This window comes from Callithrix jacchus, chromosome 19 (assembly GCF_049354715.1).
Source record: "Callithrix jacchus isolate 240 chromosome 19, calJac240_pri, whole genome shotgun sequence".
In the NCBI taxonomy this organism is placed as follows: Eukaryota; Metazoa; Chordata; class Mammalia; order Primates; family Cebidae; genus Callithrix; species Callithrix jacchus.
In genome coordinates, this window is record NC_133520.1 from 40275374 (window position 1) to 40298627 (window position 23254).

Genomic DNA, 23254 nt, shown 5'->3' on the forward strand with positions numbered 1-23254 from the left:
TCAGCCCAAAACCCAGTGGCTTTCTGTGTCCTTCAGGACAACATCCAAGTGTGGCGGTGAGGTCCTGAATGATCTGGCTCTTTGATCTCGCATTCTGCCCCTCCGCTTACCGACTGCTTTGGTCACAGTAGCCTCTCTGCTTTTCCTCTGTCACCGAGGGCATTCCCAGCTTAGGGCCTTTGCACTAACTTTTTCCTGATACGAACCTTCATCGCCTATATATACACATGTCCATTTCAGCAGTCCCTTCGGGTCACTGCTTAAATGTCAGCTTATCCTAAAGGGCTTTCTTGACAACTGTCTCTCCCCAAGGACCTTGTTTCTCTCCTTGGTATTTATCTACACATGACAGTTTTCTATCATTGGGTTTGTTTTTTCTTTTAAATCCATCTCTTCAGCTAGAACTTGAGCTCTGGGAAGCAGGAACTTCGGTTTGTCCTCACTGCTCTTTCCCAGCACCTGTCTGAAGCAGTGATGTGCAGCCAGGATCTAGATTACCTGATTGTGGTCCAGTGCTCTTTCCATGGTTCTGTGTGGCTTCACAGGTCAATCTTATTTCACAAAAGAGGTTTTTAAGTTTCTTGAGCATGGTGGCTGCGTTTTTTATTGCTCTTGCTCCATCTCCACATAAGACATAGGACTGTCCCATGCTCCAGGTCTAGTTTTCAATAAATAGCTTACTTACGTTCTGAATTTTGAACATTTCATGTAACTGTACCTTGGGGTGTAGTGGATAATGAGACAGAAATTAATACTTCCTATGGTGGTTTAAGTCTGTTTTTTCTTCCCAGGAGGTTGTTATTTCTACACGTAGCCCCTGACGTTCTGAGGGGGAGTATATCCAGATAAATTCTATTATAAATTGAAGAGCATTCGTGTATGGCTTGAATCTTTCCTAAGCAACTACGAAGGCGCTCCTACATTGATTTTGAAAATTTTTATTCTCTTGGCTGTGAAATTTAAGTGACTCTAGTTATATTGATGGTTTTCCCCCTTGTTTTTACAGGTGATCTGCAACTCCTTCACCATCTGTAATGCAGAGATGCAGGAAGTTGGTGTTGGCCTGTATCCTAGGTATGGTGTATGGTGCTTCATTTACTAGAAGACACAGCTTTTCTTCCCACCCAAATTCCCAGCCCTTTGTGGATAGTTAGAAAGACAGTTGCAGCAGCTGGTTGAAGAGCCAAGCTTAAAACTTAGCAATAAATTACCAAAAAAATGGAAAATGTTTAAAGAAAACAATTTTATAACCCTACATTATATGCTGTGGTATTAACACAGAGGTAGATCTCAGTCCTAAATTCTTGTTCTCAGGGGAACTGTGGGTGCTAATTAACCATCAGGCTGATCTTTGGTTATTCCCTCACCCCTCCACTGATCTTATTTCCCAATTTCCTGAGCTGAAACACATGATAATTTCACCAGATTCACCGTGCACATCAGTTGGGTTCATTTTGTCTTTTGAGTTGACATACGCTGAACTCTTTCACTTGCGGAGGCAAGAAAACTGTCAGGCTCTGGCCCCTGAATGCTTCCTCACTGAGCTGACCCTTGCCACTGAGCTATGAAACCGTCTTTCCACAAGCACTACAGTCACTCCCAGTTCCATTTTGTTTTTATGCCGTAAGAGTCTAAATACAAATGTAGACTTTCTAGTAATTGTTAATCTAAGAATCCAGCCCTTTTCCTTATTTCTCACAATTGTGATTAACCATAGGTCAGATCTGTTGGTAGTGGTTCTCAAAAAGCAGTAACATTGAGTGATTCAAAGCGTGGGCTCTTAGTTCAGGCCACCTGGTTCAAATTCTGTCACCACTTACTGGTTGTATGTTCTTGAGCAAGTCATTTAATTTCTGTGTGTTAGTCTCTTGCCCAATAAATGATCCTCGTAAGACTGTTGTGAGGATTGAATGTAAGAACGATTCCACATAATAAGTGCTCATTCTAATTAGTATCAACTGATGAGAGCAGCTTAAATCCATTTTTTTTTCCCAGAAGGTAAAAAATGTACCTCCCAGGTAATAAAATGACACGGCCCAGGATGCATCACAATGTAGCTGGCAAAATAATATCAGCTATTTAAGAGGAAATGCTCTTAATTAATCTTCATTGTGGATGTTCTAGCAAAGAGCCATTTCTCCAAAGGAGCTCAACACATGAGATCCTATGGGAAAGGCCGATGGTATCTTGGCTGCTGCATCCCGTTATCTGAGAGTATTTCTTTTTATTTATTAATTTTTTTGTGTGTGAGATGGAATCTTGCCTGTCACTCAGATTGGAATGGTGTGATCTTGGCTCACTGCAACCTCTGCTTTGGTGGTTCAGTCAGTTCTGCTGCCTTGGCCTCCCGAGTAGCTGCAACTACAGGCATGCGCCACCACATCTGGCTAGTTTTTTTGTATTTTTAAGAGACAGGGTTTCACCATGTTGATCAGGCTGGTCTTGAACTGCTGACCTCAAATGATCCACTCACCTCAGCTTCCCAAAGTGCTAGGATTACAGGCGTGAGCCACTGCTCCTGGCCCTCTCAGAGTATTTCTTTGTGAGTCGGTTTTTCCCCACCTTCATGTTGGGTTGCCTTCTCGGCTACCATCTAACCAGTCAGCCATGCCCTAATCCCCAAAGAGGACTCAGAATTTTATTTTATTATTAAACGATAGAATTCCCTAATTACCCTCCATCTTGGGGAGAATTGAACTTCATAGAGGGTGCGCTAGTGACTGTTCTGTGAATGCACCCCAAGTTCTCTATCCCTGGTGTCCTGTCGACCCTCCCTCTGCTGCCCACCCAGAGTAAGGTGTCTTTTACCCACTGCATTTCTTAAATAAGTTATTCCACTCTACCTGCTGAGCTGTGAGTCTTCCCCTTTTTTTTTTCCAGTATCTCTTTGCTCAATCACAGCTGTGACCCCAACTGTTCGGTTGTGTTTAATGGGCCCCACCTCTTACTGCGAGCCGTCCGAGACGTCGAGGTGGGAGAGGAGGTAAGGAAACCCGTGCTTCCCACTACCTGGCTTCTTTCCTATCAAAGACCGAGCCCTAAAACTGATTGTGCCTGAGGGGACAACTTTGCATTGTCCTTCTGCCAGTGAGAGTATTCATAGTACAGTCACCTCTCCCCAGCAGTCTATCATTTCTTCCCCCAAATTACAAATGGGCTAAATGTTTAGGGGAGAGGTCACCATATTTCTGGATGACGACAGCGCCTATCCTGTGTATGGGACAGAGGGTGTGTGTGTGTGACAGGGTGTGTGTGTGTGACAGGGTGTGTGTGTGTGACAGGGTGTGTGTGTGACAGGGTGTGTGTGTGACGGTGTGTGTGTGACAGGGTGTGTGTGACAGGGTGTGTGTGTGACAGAGGGTGTGTGTGTGACAGGGTGTGTGTGTGACAGGGTGTGTGTGTGACAGGGTGTGTGTGTGACAGAGGGTGTGTGTGTGACAGAGGGTGTGTGTGTGACAGAGGGTGTGTGTGTGACAGGGTGTGTGTGTGACAGAGGGTGTGTGTGTGTGACAGGGTGTGTGTGTGACAGGGTGTGTGTGTGACAGGGTGTGTGTGTGACAGAGGGTGTGTGTGAGACAGGGTGTGTGTGTGTGGCAGAGGGGGTGTGTGTGTGTGACAGGGTGTGTGTGAGACAGAGGGTGTGTGAGAGTGACAGATGTGTGTGCCTTATGCACACGCAGGGACATCCTTAAATCTCCTTGGCAGCAACAGCTCAGCAGCCTCTCACATCCATCCGTGGGCAGAGAGGGCATCCCAGCTTGTGAATGGGATCCCCAAGACTGACTCACTCAAAAGGCCACCGACTGCATTTTGAAGGTAGTTATGCATGTTACTTTGTGTTAATAAAGCAAACAGCTTATACTCTTTCGGGCTGACACTGCGACTTTACAAAGCTGTCTGCATCTCTGAGCGATCATTTAAGCCAAGAGGCAAAGGGAATAGAGGGCAAGGAGGATGGCCTCCAGCAGTGAACTGGCCTTGGCCTCTCCACTGTTACAGACCGCCCAGCCAGCCTCTTTTGGTGAAGAACCTCTCACAAGGCAGCTGCACATGGGCTGCTCTGGGGCTCTGAACCTAAGCCTGTGCTGGTTTGCAGTGACTGCCCATGCCGAGTTCCGAGGTTCAGATAATTTCCTCTTTCTAGAACCCATTTCCTTCTCCTTTCCAATTTGCTAAAGTGGATATTTATTGCAAGGAAAACTATATCAAAAGCTTTTATTGCATTTATGCAGCAGTCAGCCAATAAAACCTAAACTCAGAGGTACCATATTTTATGTAGACAGGGATTTGGCTTTGACAAGATTCTCCCCAAAGTGCTTTTCAGTGGAATGAACCACTTCTTACACAACTACTTGCTAAATTTCCAGATCTTAGGACCAGTGTATGAAATATACTGGGATATATTGTCATTGAGATGGTGAATTTAGGTTGTTTTTTTCCCCTGGGGCCATAAAGGACTTCAAGACAGGTAAGAAATGGAACCACTTCCTGTTTTTAGCTAGAGTGGCTGCTGCTGTTGTTGACGACCATGTTTTTGCAAATGAAGAAATCAGGTAACTCAACAAAAGCAATTTGAATTGGTTGGAATTTTCAAACCGCAGATTCTTAAATTTTCGTAAGGTTGGCTGCCAGTTACTCTCCCTGGTTGGTTTTCTCTTAGTGGAATGAAACACCTCGTCTTTCAGTGCCGCTCTGACTTTTCACGTCTTTCTCTTTGCATCTCTGGAGCAGCAAGCAAATCCTTCCTCTTGGCAAATACGAAACATTTCTCCTCAGTGTAAAGCCCTTCAGACTCAGATATTCTCCTCTCTGGTACTTAGCAAGGCATCTTCTCAACAAGAAGAAGTTGTCCCCGCAGGTCCTTCATATATATCAGCTTATTAAGAGAATAAACATTTCTCCATTCCATTTGGTAGGTCTAGCTGAACTGCGTTTCCCCTGATTCACTGTTCCTCTCTCTGTCCACTGTGTCTATTTGTCTTAATGCCCTTCAAGGCCTTTTGTTGATGTGTCTCCCAGATTTCATCTGTTGGAAACTTTATCCCCAAATTGTTGATGGTTTGTGGAGGTGGAGTGTTTGGGAAGTAATTCAGATTAGGTAAGGTTATCAGGGTGGGAACCCCATGATGGGATTGGTGGGTTTACAGGAAGGGGATGCTCCTGCCATCTCATCATGTGATGCCCTCCATCGTGTTATGAGGCAGCAGGAAGGCCCTCCCCAGATGCCTGTGCCATGCTCTGCATGTTGGCAAGGTTGGGAGAATGAGGGTCAGGGCAATGTAGCAACCCAAGGAAGAGATAACAGTGGTAGCCTGAAGTCAGGGGGTGATCAGGTGGTGGCTTGTGATAGGGTATCTGAAAAAGATAATATTTAGAAAGTAAAATTAGCAGGATTTGTGAAGCAAGAAGAGGCTAAATGATACTTAGGCTTTGCTTTAAAAGGAAGTGGTATTTTTTAGCCTTTTTTCCAGTTTAGAGCCAGTATTAACAGAAAAACTTGTAACTGATCATGTGATTCTAGAAATGAAACAAGGTCTAATTGTAATTTGGTCATCTTCCCCACCGAGTTGCAGACAATGAAAAGATGGCTTCATGGAAAAGGAGTTCATTGTTCTTGAGATTCTAATGTAAGCAATGTATTCGAGACCTAGAAAGTCTCCTTCATGATAATAGGCCAGTGTCAGAAATGATTTACCGCATTTTGCATAAGAGCCGCACTAAAATGGCAAAGCATGGTCAGTGGCATTAATATTTTAATGCAGTTTTGTTCTGCGCCATTAAGGTACCAACTGATTAATGGCCAAGTTTCAGATACATGTTCCCACTAAATGATCCCTACCTTTAGCGAGCAGGTACTCCATTACAACTGGTGAGTCTTTAATAAAGGTTTTTATCTTTGGCTAATAACATGATTTTGGCTGTCATTACCAGTTGGCTGTTTTTTCCCAAAAGTATGAATAAAACATTTTTGCCATTGAGCCCTTCAGAGTTGATAACAAGATATTTTGCAGACTTTATTGGCACAAAAGAAGCACAAATATGGGTCACTTTCTCTGAGGTAGTGGGGCAGTCCTCGCAGGAAGAGGTGTATTTGAGCCCAGCTTGAAGCATGAGAGGCTCTCAGTAAGCTGAGTTTGGAGGAGAGGCTAGCATGGGCAGTGAGGCCAGCCACATGTTGGCATGGTGTCCATCATTGCAGAGGTATAGCAGTCTACATAACTGTCTCAGGGAGACACATGGAGGCTACAAAGGCAGGCAGAAAAAGCAGTTGAGGGGAAGCCTTGTGTGCCTTTATTCACAGGCAGTGAGAAACCATTGTAAGTTTTCATGTAGAGAAATGACGTGATCAGATGGGAGTTTTCAGAAGATCTCTCTACAAGCGATTTATAGGATGAAAGGTATACTGAAGGCAGTGGGGAAGCCGGTTAGAAAACCATTGCATAGTCCAGGTAATGGTTCCAGGCAGCTACAGTGTGCCCAGGGAGGCTTTTAGGGTCTGTTTATTGGGGTTAAATGAAGTAACTAGTCTCCTGTTGCCCATTCACTGCCTGACAAGATCACTAGTGAGTTTTGGCCCTGATATTAGAGTCTTGGGTTAGTCAAGCACATTTTTTCTGGAGTGACAGTGAGCAGTTAGTGACTTCACACTGGGCACATTGTAATCGCCCAGTAACTGCTGTCCATTTACGTCTTCTGATAATGGGAGTTGATGACTCAGAGGCACTGGGCTGGATTCAGAATTTGTGTCCTAGAGTTAATCCAAGAGGGAACGTAGGAATGGGCTCATCTACTACCTCTCCTCCCGTGGACCCACAAAACCTGATAGTGTAAGATGAGTGTATCTCAGACTTACAGGTTGTTTCAAAAAGTGTGCTTGGAAGTAGGTTATTTGGAAGTTGGAACATAGCATTCATTAGAAACGAGAACTTGCCTGGTAAGGTGACCCTTTGTGTCTCAGAGGCAACCCAGGCTTCAGATCATAGAGCAAGAGAAACACCGAGGAAATTGGAAAGTGGCTGTTGTCTTGCCTGAAGGCTCTCAGTTGCCACAGAACATTGCCTAACACAGGTGTGAGTACTTAGGTTTGAAGGTGCTACAGAAACTCCATAAGAGACACCAGCTTCTTCTACAGCCCTCTCTCCCCGCCAGATATGAGAAGCAGCCATGATGTAAAAAGAGCATCAGACTTAAATCGAGATCTGAGTGCAAGCTTCGGTGTTGCCTGAATCCCAGACCTTTGCTAGTTTTGACTGTTCTATGCGGCCTCTCCACAAACAGTAGATCCTCAGTAACATCACTGTCTCTTATCTCTTTTTTTTTTTTTTTTTTTTTGAGATGGAGTTTCGCTCTTCTTACCCACGCTGCAGTGCAATGGCACGATCTCGGCTCACCGCAACCTCCGCCTTCCGGGTTCAAGCAATTCTCCTGCCTCAGCCTCCTGAGTAGTTGGGACTACAGGCGTCTGCCACCATGCCCAGCTAATTTTTGTATTTTTAGTAGAGACGGGGTTTTACCTTTTTGACCAGGATGGTCTTGATCTCTTGACCTCGTGATCCACCCGCCTCGGCCTCCCAAAGTGCTGGGATTATAGGCGTGAGCCACTGTGCCCGGCCTGTCTGTATCTCTTAAGGGCAGTTACTCTTGATTCTGAGTATAGAGTGCCAGCCAGCCAGATCAGGCTGTGGCTCCTGTCACCTTGATGATGGTGATGGCCTTGGTGGATTTGACAGATCTGGCTGGCCAGCCCAGCCGTCCACCATCACCCCTATAGCTTTAGCAAGGCCTTCCCAAAGATTCAGTTTCTGTCAAAGAGGATGGCCGCCTTTGCCGTACCGTGATTTCAAACCAGTAAGAACATACTTTGTAGACATGAGATGTTTCTTTTAAGTGTAAGAAAAACCGCATGGAGTTTTTTGCTGTAGGGAGCTTGTGTTGTCTCCTTCAGTGGATAATCCTGCTTTCTTGCTCTTCTAAAATCTTCCCTTCTTCCCCCACCACACATACCCCCATAATTACTTTCTACATTTAAAAGCAGATAAGGAATTTATACAGCATTGTATAAGCTGACATATGATAGAGGAAAAGAAAAACTAGAGAAGGGGAGTTGGGTTGTTAGTTTTAATAGTGTTGTAAGGTTAGACCTTAATGAGAAAGTGGGATTTGGGTCCAGCTTTTAGGACCAATGTATGAATATACTGGGATATATGTCATTGAGATGGCGAATTTAGATTGTTTTTTCCCCTGGGGCCATAAAGGACTTCAAAACAGGTGAGAAATGGAACCACTTTCTAGTGGTTGTCAGAGTGGAGATGAGGGGAGTTGTCAGAGTGGACTGGGCGGAAGGGCAGAGGGAGCAGCTGGTGCGTGGGCCTTGAGTGGGAGAGTGTGTGGAGCCAGAGAGGAGGCCAGCCTGGTGTTGCAGCAGATACGAGAGAGGGGGACGTGAGGGGGAGCAGGGTGGGAGTATGTGAAGCCATTGCTTCTCTAACTACAATGAAGGACCTGTTTTTCTTTTCCTTCCTTATTGCAGACCAGTATTTTTATAAAATCTAGTGAAAATAAATTATTAGAAAAGTGACATTTAGAGAACATAAAGTAGAAGGGCTGGGTGCAGTGGCTCACACCTGAAATCCCATGGGAGGTCGAGGAGGGATTATTGCTGGAGTTCAAGACCAGCCTGGGGAACATGGTGAAACTCCATCTTCACAAGAAACACAGAAAATTAGTCAGGTGTGGTGGCGCATGCCTTAGTCCCAGCTACCTGGGAAGCTGAGGTGGGAGGATCGTCTGAGCCCGGGAGATTGAGGCTGCAGTGAGTTGTGATCATGCCACTGCATGCCAGCCTTGGTGGCAGAGTGAGAGGCCCCGTCTTAAAAGCCCTATGTTTTATTATTAGTCATCTAAAACTACCCATATCAAATTAGTCAAAACCATTTCTAAATACTGACTCTGTGTTTCTTTACTCATTTCATCGTGGACTGGTGGCCCGCAGCGTGCACTAGCACCAGTCTGGGTCCACACTTGGAGTTGCACTTGTGGAGTTGTAAGGACCTGGTCTGTACACAGGCAAAGCGGGGAGCTGTTTCAAACAGAACGTGTCATCTGACTTATATTTTAAGTGAAGCACTCTGACTAGAAGGTGGAGTGCAGGGGGCCCAGGGAAAGAATCAGGGAGACCAGCAATAGTCAGTGAGACTATTGCATTTTACAGGTAAGAGGTAATGATGGCTTAGCCCAGGATGGTAGCATTGGAAATGGTAAAAAGTGGTTGGTCATTTTTAAGGTAGAGGCCCCAGAATTTCCTAGTGGATTCAATGGCAGGTGTAAAGGAAAGTGTGAAGTCAAGGATGATGCTGAGGCTTCAGCTTGGGTAAGACAAAAGACGAGTTACTGTCAACTGAGAGTGAGCAAGTTGAGGGGAAGATCAAGCATTCTGTTTTCTGTATTTTGAGTTAGACTTCCGTAAGTGATCTAGTCAAGTGCAAATACCTAAGCATTGTGATGTTGCCTAAAGACCTGTGACTTAAAGGGGACTCAGCACTAGAGAGTAGTCCGAGGGGTCCTTTCAATACATCCGCTCATGTACAGCCCTTCACTGTCCAGGGCAGGGGGTGTTCCTCTGAACGGGTATAAGGCGATCAGTTTAAATGCTTCCATAAGTGATGGCACTTGCACAAAACTCTCCCCATTTGGAAATTATTCTACATGTTTTTAAACCTAGTTACAAGTAAGAGAACTGTTGTCTCATTTGAAAGATACCAAATTTGGATGACCTTAAATTCCATGAGGCAGCTATAGAATTGGTTAGAATTTAAGAGCAATCTGGCTGCATCATCTGCCACCCATTCAGTTGCCAGGATTAATTTGGCTTCTCTGATTGCTAATGGTTATAGAATTTATTAGCAAATCTTAGTAATACCAAACGCACAACAGCTTTTGATATTTTATTACAGTGAAAAAAGAAAGATACAAAGTGGGTAGAGAGATCATAAGCCCCGTTCTTTAAATATATAATATATAACACATAACAAAGAGTGAAAGGAAATAGATTAAAAATTTCTTGTGATTATTTGGGTAGAGAAACTATTAAGTGGTGGCTTCTCTCTTATATTTTTGGCTTATAATAAAAACAAGTTTCACTCCAGTAATTAGCAATAATAATAACCATTTGTTAAAGAAATGAGCACAACAGATTTGTGAATGCTTCCCTCTCTCTGGCCTGCACAGCTCACCATCTGCTACCTGGATATGCTGATGACCAGTGAGGAGCGCCGGAAGCAGCTGAGGGACCAGTACTGCTTCGAATGTGACTGTTTCCGCTGCCAAACCCAGGATAAGGTATGTGGTACGGAACCAGACTGAGGCAGCTCCACGGCAGTATCCCAGTGATCTTCAGAGAGCTCTGCCTTTATTCCATAAACCCGAAAGTAAATGACTGTCAGTGCATGGTAGGAAGCAGATACATAACTCATTGAATTGCATATATTTTGTTTTCTGGAACTTCTGTCACCCACAAAGTTGGTGAAAAGCTGACATTTAACCAAAAGTAAGGACCTATGGAGTTTAGAGTCAAGTGGGAATGTAGGCGTTAAACATTTAATTAAAAGGATTGGTGAAGGCTGGGGTGCTGGTAAAATGTATGTAGTAAATGGGTCGAATTACATTATGATTGACAACAGTTTCTGCTCAGTAAACAACATGTCAAGTTTTACCTAGTTTATTTCTTTAAAAATATTTTTCAAAATAAAATCAGGGTTGTTGAGGTACAGTTGATGCGAAATTTACCCTATTTAGTGAGCCAGTTCTATGATTTCAACAAATGCAGTCATGAAACGGCCATCAGTATCAAGATACAGAATGGTTTCACTTCCCAAAAAGGTGCCCTCATGTCCCTTCATAGTCACCCCACCCCCCCACCCCAACCCCTGATAACCCTCATCTGTTTTTTATCCGTATAGTTGTTTCCTTCTGTTTTCAGTTGACACATAATCATTGCACATATTTGTGGGATACAGAGTGATATTTCATTATGTACTATGTGTAGTATCAAATCAGAGTAATTAGCATGTCTGTTACCTCATACGTTTATCACTTCTTTGTGTTGTGAACATTCAAAATCCCGTTTCAGTGTTTTGAGAATATGCAATAAATTAAAGTGAACCGTATTCACCCTGCAGTGCTGTAGAGCACCGATTCATTCCTCCTATCTAAGTTGGTGTTCGTTAACCAACCACCCTCCCAGCCTCTGGTACCCAGTTCTGCTCTCTACTTCCATGCAATGATCAGTTTTCTTATTGTTCTCACATATGAGTAAGGACAAGTATTATTTATCTTTCCGTGCCTGACTGCTTTTACGTAACATAATGTCCTCTAGGCCCAGCCGTGTTGCCACAAATGACAGAATACCATTTTTTATGGCTAAATAATATTCCATTATGTATATATACCACATATTTTAAATGCAGTAGGTTGATTTCATATCTTAGTTTTTGTGAATAGTGCTGTTATAATAAACATGGGCTGCGGGTATCCCTTTGATATACTGATTTTCTGTCCTTTAGATAAATACCCAGTACTACTGCAATTGCTCGATTGTATGGTAGTTCTATTTTTAGAACCTCTCATGCTGTTTCCATAATGGCGGTACAATTAGGTGAGTGCAAAAGTAATTGGGGTTTTTGCCATTAAAAGTACTGGTAGCCTCATTGTAGAGGCCTTTCACCTCCTTGGTTAAATTTATGCCTAGGTGCCTTTTTTTGGGCGTGGGTAGCTATTACTTTGTTTGTTTTGGTTTGCTCTGTTGTCCAGGCTGGAGTGCAGCCGCAGGATCTCAGCTCACTGCAACCTCCGCCTCCCCAGTCAAGTGATTCTCCTGCCTCAGCCTCCCGAGTATCTGGGACTACAGGCACCCACCACCACACCCAGCTAATTTTTATAATTTTAGTAGAGACAGGTTTCACCATCTTGGCCAGGCTGGTCTTGAACTCCTGACCTCATGATCCTCCTGCCTTAGCCTCCTAAAGTGCTGGAATTAGAGGCGTGAGCCACTGTGCCCGGCCAAATATTACTTTTAATGGCAAAAACCACAATTACTTTTGCACCAGCCTGGTATAAGAGTCCCTTGTCTCCACAGCCTTGACAGCATTTTTTTTTTGTCATTTTGATGATAGTCATTCTAATCGGGGTGAGATGACACCTCATTTTTGTTTTGATTTGCATTTCCCCGGTGATTGGTGATGAACATTTTTATTGGCCTTTCGTATGCGTGTTAGAGAAAGGTCTGTTCAGATCCTTTGCCCACTTTTGAGTTGGATTATCTGTGATATTTTGGTTGCTGAGTTGTTTAAGGCCCTTGTGCATTCTGGATATTAGTTCCTTTTTCAATGCATAGTTTGCACATATTTTCTGCCATTTTATAGGTTGTCTTTTTACTCTGTTAAGGGTTTCCTTTGCTCTGCAGAAGCAGTTTGGTTCAATGCAGTCTCATTGGTCTGTTTTTGTTTTTGTTGCCTGTGCTTTTGTGGTCTTAGCCGTAAAATCTTTGCCTAGACCAATGTCCTGAAGCGTTTCCCCTGTTTTCTTCTAGTATTATGGTTTCCAGACTGACAGTCATTGTTTTGATTGATTTTTCTGTGTGGTGACAGATAAGGGTTTAGTTTCATTCTTGTGCACATGGATATCCACTTTTCTGATGAGGAATCATTGAAGAGGTGTCCTTTCCCCAGTGTGTTCTTGATGTGCCTTTGTTGACAATCAGTTGCCTGTAAATATGTGGAGTGTGATGCTCAAATACGGGTAACTGGGAGATCCTTCTCCTCAAAGATGTATTTATGTTGGGAACATTCTAAATTTTCTCTTCTAGCTATTTTGAAATACACAGTGAATTACTGTTAACTATACTTGCCCTATTGTGCAACTGAACACTAGAGCTTGTTCCTTCTGTTGAACTGTAAACTTGCATTAACCAGCCCCTCTTCATCTCTCTACCAACCACGGTTGCATTTGCTACCTCTATGAAATCAGCTTCCTTTTAGTTCCCACGTATGAGTGAGAAAATGAGATCTTTGTCTTGCCGTGTCTGGCTTATTTCACATAATGTAATGACCTTAAGTTCCGTCCATGTTGCTGCAAATGACAGGACTTTATTACTTTTTATAGGAGAAAAATACTCAGTTGTCTATATGTATATCGCATTATTTATTTATTTATTTAGTAAGGAAAAAAAGGAGTGAAGGAGAGGAAGAAAGGAAGAAAAAGAGGGAGAGAGAATGGGAATGTAGCTTTATTCTAAAAATGGGTATTAATAATGGCCAATCAATATTTTGTGTATTTAAGGTGGAAAATATATATTTTGTGTATTTAAAGTGGAGAGCTCTATAAATATTTATTGAGTTTACTTGTTCCAGATCTGAGTTCAAATCCTGGATATCCTTATTAATTTTCTGTCTCGTTGAGTCTAAATCTCTTTATGAGTTTTATGCATCTGGGTGTTAGAATCGTTAGCTCTTATTGTTGCATTGATCCTTTTACCACTATATCTTTATTGCTTTGAAATCTATTTTATCAGATGCGAGAATTGCAACTCCGGCTTTTTATTTATTTTTGCTCTTCATTTGGTTGGTAAATCTTTCTCTATCCCTTTGTTTTGAGTCTTTGGGTATCCTTGCATGTGAAATGGGTCTGGATGTAGCATACCGTGAGGTTTTGGCTGTATCTTTTGATTGGGGGATTTAGTCAACTTAAATTTAGGGTTACTGCCATTTGATGTTAACTGGCTGTTTGATCCATTCATCGATGTAAATTCTTCTTTTTGTTGATGTTGTTTACTTTTTAGTATATTTTTAGAAAGGCTAATACTGGTTTTTCCTTTCTATGTATAATGCTTCTTTCAGAAGCTCTTGTAAAGCAGGCCTGGTGGTAATAAAATCTCTGAGTACTTGCTTGTTCATAAAAGATTTTATTTTTCCTTCAATTGTGAAGCTTAGTTTGGCGGGTTATGAAATTCTGGGCTGAAAGTTCTGTTCTTTAAGGATGTTGAATATCAGCCCCCACTCTCTTCTGTCTTGTAGAGTTTCTGCTGAGAGATCTGCTGTAAGTCTAATAGGCTTCCCTTTGTGGGTAACCTGACCTTTCTCTCTGGCTGCCCTTAGTATTTTCTCCTTCACTTCAGCCCTGGTGAATCTAATGATTATGTGCCTTGGGGTTGCTCTTCTTGAGGAATATCTTTGTGGTGTTCTCTGTATTACCTGGGGTTGAATATTGTCCAGCTTTGCTAGATTTGGAAAGTTTTCCTGAATAATATCCTGAAGAGTATTTTCCAGCTTGGATTCATTCTCTCTGTCGCATTCAGGTACACCTATCAAACATAAATTAGGTCTTTTCACATAGTCCCATATTTCTTGGAGACTTTGCTCATTCCTTTTTATCCTTTTTTCTCTATTCTTGTCTTCTCATTTTATTTCATTAAGTAGGTCTTCAACCTCTGATATCCTTTCTTCTGCTTGATCAATTCGGCTATTCAAACTTGTGCATATTTTGCTAAGTTTTTGTGTTGTGTTTTTCAACTCCATTAGTTCATTTATATTCCTCTCTATATTGTCTATTCTTTTCAGCATTTCGTCAAACCTTTTTTCAAAGTTCTTAGTTTCTTTACATTGTGTTAGAACAAGTTCTTTTAACTCCCAGAAGTTTCTTATCATCCACCTTCTGAAGTCTACTTCTGTTAATGGCACACAGTCCTTCTCCATCAGGGCTTGTTCCGTTGCTGATGAGGAACTGTAATCCCCTGTAGAGGGAGAGGGGTTCTGATTTTGGGTATTCTCAGCCTTTTTAGCCTGGTTTCTTCCCTTTGTTTTATATTTATCCATCTGTCGTCTTTCTGATTACCGCCTTTCTAGTTGGACTTCTGAGTGGATGCCCAGTTTATTGATTCCCAGTGCTGGAATCCGAGCAACCCACTGCGCCGGCCAAAACAGCAGCGATAAGACTGATGGTGCTCTTCTGCCCAGGAATCTCCTCCTGTTTACTCTGCATGAGGAGCTGCTGCACTGAGGCGCCAGCAAAACCGCTGCGCTGGCCACAAGAGTCGCACTGGCAACCCGTGGGGCCCCTCCACTGGGAATCTTCTGGGAATCTTCTTTAAAAATATTGCATTTTTTTAAAACTCATTCATTCATTGACACTTAGGTTCATCCATGCCTTGGCTATTTTGAATAGTGCAGTGATAAACATGGGAGTGCAGATATCTCTTTGATATTCTGGTTTTCTTTTTTTGGATCTATACCCAGTGTCAGGATCGCTTGGTCATACAATAGCTGCATTTTAGTTTCTTGAAGAAGTCCTTACTGTTCTCCATAGTGGTTGTACTAATTTACATTCCACCAACAACGTGTGAGCCTCTCCTTTCTCCACACTCCTGCCAGCATTTGTTATTTTCTTTCTTTTCCGTAGTAGCTATTTTGACTGGGGAGATGATTTCTCATTGTGGTTTTGATTTGCACTTCCCTGACCATTAATATTGTTGAATGTTTTTTAATATAGCTGTTGGCTATTTGTATGAATATTTTGGGAAATATTTATTCAGACTTTTGCCTGTTCTTAATTGGATTATTTGGTTTTTGCTATTGAGTTTGAGTTCCTATATATTCTTGTTATTAATCTCTCATCTGATGAATACTTTGCAAATATGTTTTTCAGTTCTGTAGGTTGTTTCTTCACTTCATTGGTTATTTTCTTTGCTGTGCAGAAGCTTTCTACCTTGATAGAATCTCTTATTTCTGTATTTGCTTTGGTTGCCTGTGCTTTTGAGGTCTTGCTCAATAAATAGTTGCCCAGCTGAATGTGCTGAGGTGTTTCTCCAGTGTTTTCTCATAGTAGTTTCATGGCTTTAGGTCTTCAAATATTTAAGCTATTTTGATATGACTTTTGTGTATGGTGAGAGATAGGGGTCTAGTTTCTTTCTTTTGCATATGGCTATCCAGATTTTCCTTTCTCAGTGTATGTTCTTGGTGACTTTCTTGGAAATCCATTGACTGTAAATGTGTGGATTTGTTTCTAGGTTTTCTATTCTCTTCTGTTCCATCCATCTATATGTCCATTTTTGTGCTGTTTCCATGCTTGTTTTGGTTATTGTACTTTCATATAGCATTGGAGGTCAGGTAATGTGCTGCCTCCAGCTTTGTTCTCTTTGCTCAGGATGCTCTTGTTCCATACGAATTTCAGGATTGCTTTTTTCTTGTTGTGTGCAGAATGTCATTACTATTTTGATATGGATTTTGTTGAAAATATAGATTGCTTTGGGTAGTATCATTTTAACAACATTTTCTAATCTACATGGGGTATTTTTTCAGTTTATTATGTTCTCTTCAATGTCTTTTATCAGTGCTTTATAGTTTTAATCCTGCAGCACTCACTGCTTTTGTTACATTTAGTCCCAGGTGTATACGCTATTTTATTGTAGCTGTTGCAAAAGGGATTGCTTTATTTGTTTTCAGATGTTTGCGGCTGGCATACAGAAGTGTTAATGATTTTTGTGTGTTGATTTTGTATTCTGTGGCTTTACTGAATTAATCAGTTTAACAGTTTTTGTTGGAGTCTTGTGGTTTTCTTAGATGTAAGATCATGCTGTTTGTGAACAAGGTTAATTGGGATTCTTTTCTAATTTGGATGCCCTTTAATTTTTTCTCTTGTCTAATTGCTCTGGCTAGGAATTCCAATATTATGTTGAGGAAAAGTGGTAAAAGTAGATAGTAAGGAGGAGGTTTCAATTGTTTCCCATTCAGTGTGATGCTAGCTTGGGGTTTTTCATATATGGCCCTTTTTTCTGAAGTATGTTACTCTCATACCCAATTCGTTTAGATTTTTTTTTATCATGAAGGCATATTGAATTTTATTGAAGGTTTTTTCCAGCATCTATTGAAATGATATGTTTTTGTCATTGATTCTGTTAATTTGATGTATCACATTTATTGACTTACATATGTTCAACCATCCTTCCATCCCTGGGATGAACCCCACTTAATTAGGTAAATGATCTTTTTAATGTTGAATTTGGTTTGCCAGTATTTTGATGAAAAAAATTCATCTGTGCTAATCAGTGATACCGGCCTGTAGTTTTTTGTTGTTGTGTCTTTGTCTGGTTTTAGTATCAGGGTAATGCTGGTTTTATATAATGAGTTTCAAAGTATTACATCCTCCTCGTTTTTTTTTTTTTTTTTAATAGTATGAGTAGAATTAGTATTCATTCTTCTTTATATGTTTGGTAGAACTCAGCAGTGAAGCCATCAGGTCCTAGGCTTTTCTTAGATGGGAGACTTTATTACTGTTTCAGTCTCATTGCTTACTATTGTTCATGTTTTCTGTTTTCTTCACAGTTTAGGTAGTTTGTGTGTGACTGGGAATTTATCTATTTCTTACTAGGTTTTCCAGTTTATTGGCATACAGTTGTTCCTAACAGTGTCTAATGATGCTTTGAATTTCTGAGGGATCTGTTATAACGTCCCCTTTTTCCTCACTGATTTTACTTATTTGAGTGTTCTTTCTTTCTTGGTTAGTCTAGCAAGTGGTTTACTAATTTTGTTCATTTCTTCAGGAAAAAAAAAGCACAACTTTCTGTTTCATTGATCTTTTGTGTTGTGTTGTTCTTTAATCTCTATTTTAATTCTGTTTGGATTTTTATTCTACTGATTTTGATTTTGGTTTATTCTTGTTTTTCTAGTTCCTTGACGTGCGTTGTTAGAGTTTTTCACTTAATCTTTGGTGTGGGTGTTTATTGCTGCAAACTTCCCTCTAACACTACTTTTGCTGTAACCTACATGTTTTAATATGTTGTATTTCAATTTTCGTTTGTTTGAAGAAAGTTTTTGATCTTCTTAATTTCTTCATTGACTCCCAATTGTCATTCAGCAGCATGTATTTGTACAGCCAAAGTTTGTTACTGATTTCTGTTTTATTTCATTGTAGTCTGAATAAGATACTTGATATGATTTCAGTTTTTAAAAATCTGGTGAGCCTTGTTTTGAGAATTAACATATCATTTATCCTACAGAATGTTCCATTTACTGATGAGATGAAAGTATATTCTGCAGTTGTTGGATATATGTTCTGTAAACATCTGCTGAGTTCTTTTGTTTTGTAGTGCAGATTAAGTGTGATATTTTTCTGTATATTTCCTGTCTAGATCTGTTCGGTGCTGAAGTCCATAACTTTTATTATATTGGGGTGTTTCTATTTAGTCCTAATAATATTTGCCTTGTATATCTGGGTGCTCCAGTTTGGGTGCATATATGTTTACAGTGGTTTTTTTCCTCTTGTTGAATTGATAGTCTTATCGTTATATAATGACCTTTTTTTTTTTTTTTTTGGTCTCTTTTTGTTTTTTAACTTAATGTCTATTTTGTGTGATACCCTACAGCTACTCCTGCTCAGCTTCGGGTTCTGTTTGCATGGAGTATTGTTTCTCATCCCTTCACTTTTAATCTGTCTTTATTGGTGAAGTGAGTTTTTTTGTAGGCAGCATATAGTTGGATTCTTTATTTTCTACCCATTCAGCCAATCTGTATCTTTTATTTAGGGAAATTCAAAACATTTATATTTATGGTTGTTATTTATATGAGAGGACTTATTCCTGACATTTTAAAAATTGTTTTCTGACTGTTTTGTGTATCTTTTGTTCCTCTCTTCCTTTTTTATTGTTTGCCTTTACAATTTGGTGGTTTTCTGTGGTGATAACGTTTGATTCCCTTCTTTTTCTCATTTGTATATCTGTTCTATCAGTGAGTTCTCCTCTTTTGTGTGTTTTAATGATAGCAAATACTGTCCTTTTGCTTCCAGATATAGGACTCTTCTAAGAATTTTTTTAAGGCTAGTCTAGTGGTGATGAATTCCCTCAGTTTTGGCTGTGATTTCATTAAATAGGTATTCTCTGACTTTAAATTATTTTCATTATTAAAAAAAAATTTGTGGGTACATAGTAGGGGTATATATTTATAGGGTACATGAGATGTTTTGATATAGGCATGCAATGCGAAGTAAGCATTTTAAGGAGAATAAGGTGTCTGTCCCCTCAAGCATTTATCCTTTGAGTTACAAACAATCCAATTACAATTTTTAAGTTATTTTAAAACATACAACTAAATTATTATTGACTATAGTCACTCTATTGTGCTATGAAATAGTAAGTCTTACCTAGTCTATTTCTTTTGTACCCATTAACCATTCACACCTCTTCTGTAAACCTCTGGTAACCATCCTTCTGCACTCTCTGTCCATTAGTTCAATTGATTTGATTTTTAGGTGCCACAAATAAGTAAGAACATGCAGTGTTTGTCTTTCTGTGACTGGTATTTCCCTTAACGTAATCACCTTCATTTTCATCCATGTTGTTGCAAATGACTGGATCTCATTTTTAAGGGCTGAATAGTACTCCATTGTGTATTATATACCACGTTTTCTTTATCCATTCATCTGTTGGTGGACATTTAGGTTACTTCCCAATCTTAGCTATTGTGGACAGTGCTGCAGCAGACATAGGCGTGCAGATACCTCTTGGATGGACTGACTTCCTTTCTCTTGGGTGTATGCCCAGCAGTAAGGTTGCTTGATCATATGGTAGTTCTACTTCTAGTTTCCTGAGGAACCTCCAAACTGTTGTCCATAGTGGTTGTATTAACTTACGTTCCCACCAGCAGTGCACAAGGGCTCCCTTTTCTCTGCATCCTCGCCAGCCTTTCTTATTGCTTGTCTTTTTATTATCAGCCATTTTAACTGGGACGAGATGATATCTCCTGGTAGTTCTGATTTGCATTTCTGTGACAGTGATGTTGAACACCTTTTCATATGCCTCTATTCAAATCTTTTGTCTATCTTCTGATCAGATTATTAGATTTGTTTTATCTGTAGAGCTGTTTGAGTTCTTTATATATTCTGATGATTGATTTATTCTGAGCTCTTTATATATTTTTGTCAGTTGGGTAGTTTGCAAGTATTTTCTCCCATTCTGTGGGTTTTCTCTTCACTTGCTGTTTGTTTCCTTTGCTATGCAGAAGCTTTTTAACTTGATGTGATCCCATTTGTCCATGTTTTCTTTGGTTGCTTGTGTTTGTGGGGTATTGCTCAAAATATTTTTGCCCAGACTAGAGTCTTGGAGATTTTCCTTAATATTTTCCTAATATAGTAGTATTATAGTTGGAGGTCTTAGATTTAAGTCTTTAATCCATTTTGATTTTTGTATATGGTGAGAGAGAGTGGCATAGTTTCATTCTTTTGCATATGGCTATCCAGTTTTCCCAGCACCATTTATTGAAGAAACTGTGTTTTCTCCAGTGTATGTTCTTGGCACTTTTGTCAAAAATTAGTTCACCATCAGCATGTGGATTTGTTTCTGGGTTTTCTGTTTTGTTTGATTGTTCTATGTTTCTGCTTTTATGCAGACCTGAAGCCAGCGCAGCGCTGGGTCTTGCCCAAGGCCTTTTGTAACCACTCCCTGGCCACCGACTGTGTTCGCTTAAGGATCTGGGGCTCTACCATCAGCACGTGTCAAAGCCAGCAAGGCCTTTGTCCTTTCCTTCATGACCATCAGGTCCCCCAGACCCAAGGTGGGTTCAGAAGTGCTATCTGGGAGTCAGGTACTAGAATCAAAAACCGTAGAAGTCTACCTGGTATTCTTTGATATTATGAGAGAACTGACACTAAAACTGACTCAGTCTTTCTCACTCTTCCCTCCCCTTTCCAAAGGCTGAGGATGCCAGCCCTCTCTTGGCTGCCCCAACTGGTGCCTCAGTTATGTCACATGCCCCACAGCCCACTGTCTCCAGGCCTAATTCAGCTTTAGGACTTGCCTACAGGTTGCAGTGCTTATGGCGTAGACTGCCTTTCAAGATTACTTAGAGACCAAGAGCACTTTGGACCTTGATAGTGAGGTTTGCAGGCACTCAAGTTCAGACCTCTGGAATTGGCGATTCCCCTCTGGCTAGGGCCAGTTCAAATACTCCCTCTGTAGGCAGACATCAGATGAGTTTGGTTTGGTTTTCCTTTCTTCTCTGACAGGACAGCACTTGAGTTCCATGCCTCACAATTGCTGTATTGTCTCTTGTATCAGTCTGTTTTCACACTGCTGAGACTGGGTAATTTATAAGGAAGAGTTTTGATTGGCTCACTGTTCCACATGGTTGGGGAGGCCTCAGAGAACTTAGAATCATAGTGGAAAAGGAAGAGGCATGTCTTACATGGTGGCAAATGAGAGAGAAAATGAAGAGCCCCTTATAAAACCCTCAGATCTCATGAGAACTCACTGACTGTCAGGAGAACAGTCCCCATGATTCAGTCACCTCCTACCAGGTTTCTCCCTTGACTTCTGGGGATTATAGAAATTACAATTCAAGTTGTAATCCCTATATGACCTGGCTGTGAGACGTGGCATCAGTATTTGCAGCCTGATGTGGTAGAAAAGAAAAACCCTTATTCTGGGGAGAAATTCAAGCTGGCTACAAAAATTTGCATAAGTAACGAGGAGCCAAATGTTAATCACCAAGACAAACAGGAAAATGTCTCTAGAGCATGTCAGAGACCTTCACAGCAGCCCCTCCCATCACAGGCCCAGAGGCCTAGGAGGAAAAAAATGGTTTTGTGTGCAGGGTCCAGGGACCCCTGCAGTGTGCAGCCTCGGGACTTGGGGCCCTGCATCCCAGCTGCTCCAGCTGTGGCTAAAAGGGGCCAAGGTACAGCTCAGGCTGCTGTTTCATGGGGTGCAAGCCCCAATTACAATTCAAGATGAGATTTGGGTAAGGACACAGAGACAAACCATAACATCCCTCCCTGGCACACGGAGATGCTCTCTGTACCATCCATCACTGCTGGGGTGGGGGGTCAGGGAGAGGTGGCATTGGTGATTCAGGACTGTTTGTTCTCTCTTCAGTGCCTCTTTTCGCAATATGAAGTTAAAACCCAGTGCTAGGAGTACTCATCTGGTTTTTGGTTCTCATGAAGGTGTTTTTTCGGTGTGGATAGTTTTTAACTTGGTGCCCTTGTGGGGATGGGGGTGATCAGTGGAACCATCTATTCTGTCATCTTGCTCTGCCTCTCGGTTTTCTCTGACTTTTAAAATTTCTTCTCCTTTTGGAAATTCCAGTAGTTGAATACTTTTTACTTTATGATGTCCCATATGTCACTAAGGCTTTCTTCATTCTTTTTTGTTATATCTTCACTGTCTTTGGACTGACTGTGCTATTTCAAAAGATCTGCCTTCAATTCAGAAATTCCTTCTTCTGCATGATCTAGTCTGTGGTTGAAGCTTCTTGATTCTATTTTTTAATTTTGTTCATTGAATTCTTCAGTTTTAGGATTTCTCTTTGGTTCTTTTTAAGTTACCTATGTTGAATTTATTCAGATCATTAACTGCTTTTCTGAGTTTTTCATATTGTCTATCTGTGTTCTCTTGTGTTTTCACTGAATTTCCTTAAGATTATTATGTTTTATTTCTTTTCAAGCATATCATAGATTTCCTTTTCTTTGATATCTTACTGAAGAATTACTGTGTTCCTTTGTAGGTTTCATATTTTCTTTTTTACATTTCTTGTGTCCTTACATCTGTATATCTGGTGTCATAATTGCTTCTAAGTTTTTGTATTGACTTTCATAGAGAATGACTTTTTCATGTAGATATATTTATGGTATTTGTTGGGTAGAGTTCTTTTGCTCTGACTCTGGGCGCGCAGAGTAGTGAGATCTCCACGTTATTTATTTGTCCATAATCAGTGTCAGCAGTGATTACAAGTTCCTTAGTGGCTTAGGCTGTGATTCTTAGTGGAGGCTTGGGCAACCTTTTCTGGGGATGGAAACACCAGGTGGGCTGGTTTTGGGGCCCCTTGGTGGCACATGTGAGTACTGGTGATGGTGGCAGCAGGGCAGGCATTCTGGTCCTCAGGGTTCTAAATAACATGGGACTGTGAGCAGGCCTTGTAATGGTGTATATGGCACCACTGGAGATGGGTTGAACAAGGCCTGTCCTCAGTCCCCGCTGATGCCATGTGCAGGCTAACCAATCTTCCAGCCCCTAGATAGGGTGCTTAGGTAATGCATGGGGCCTCTGAACATTGTGTCCCAGAGAGTTGGTTCTCAGGCCCCCTGAAGGCATGTACAGGTGTGTGGTGGCCTTGACCCTGGAAGAGGTGGCATTGCCGTAGGTGGCAGTGGCCCCAGGCAGGAGGCTCCCATGCTCTGAGGAAGATGTGCTTTAGCTCCATGTGTCTTGGGGGCA

The 23254-nt window shown here is 41.2% G+C and overlaps 1 protein-coding gene across 19 annotated transcripts in view; it reads left to right on the forward strand.

Annotated features, from left to right (window-relative positions):
- SMYD3 (SET and MYND domain containing 3) overlaps positions 1-23254 on the forward strand; it is an 839170-nt gene that overhangs the window by 573844 nt on the left and 242072 nt on the right. For 17 of the 19 annotated variants that reach the window (XR_008477979.2, XM_054248251.2, XM_078357184.1 and 14 more), the window contains 3 exons: positions 1007-1074; positions 2881-2983; positions 10228-10338. Coding sequence is in view for 18 of the 19 variants with exons in the window: in XM_054248251.2 (XP_054104226.1) it covers positions 1007-1074; positions 2881-2983; positions 10228-10338 (282 nt within the window). In the remaining variant the exon portion in view is untranslated. The remainder of the gene's footprint in view (positions 1-1006; positions 1075-2880; positions 2984-10227; positions 10339-23254) is intronic. The other 2 variants (XM_035280433.3, XM_078357182.1) reach the window with 1 other exon arrangement.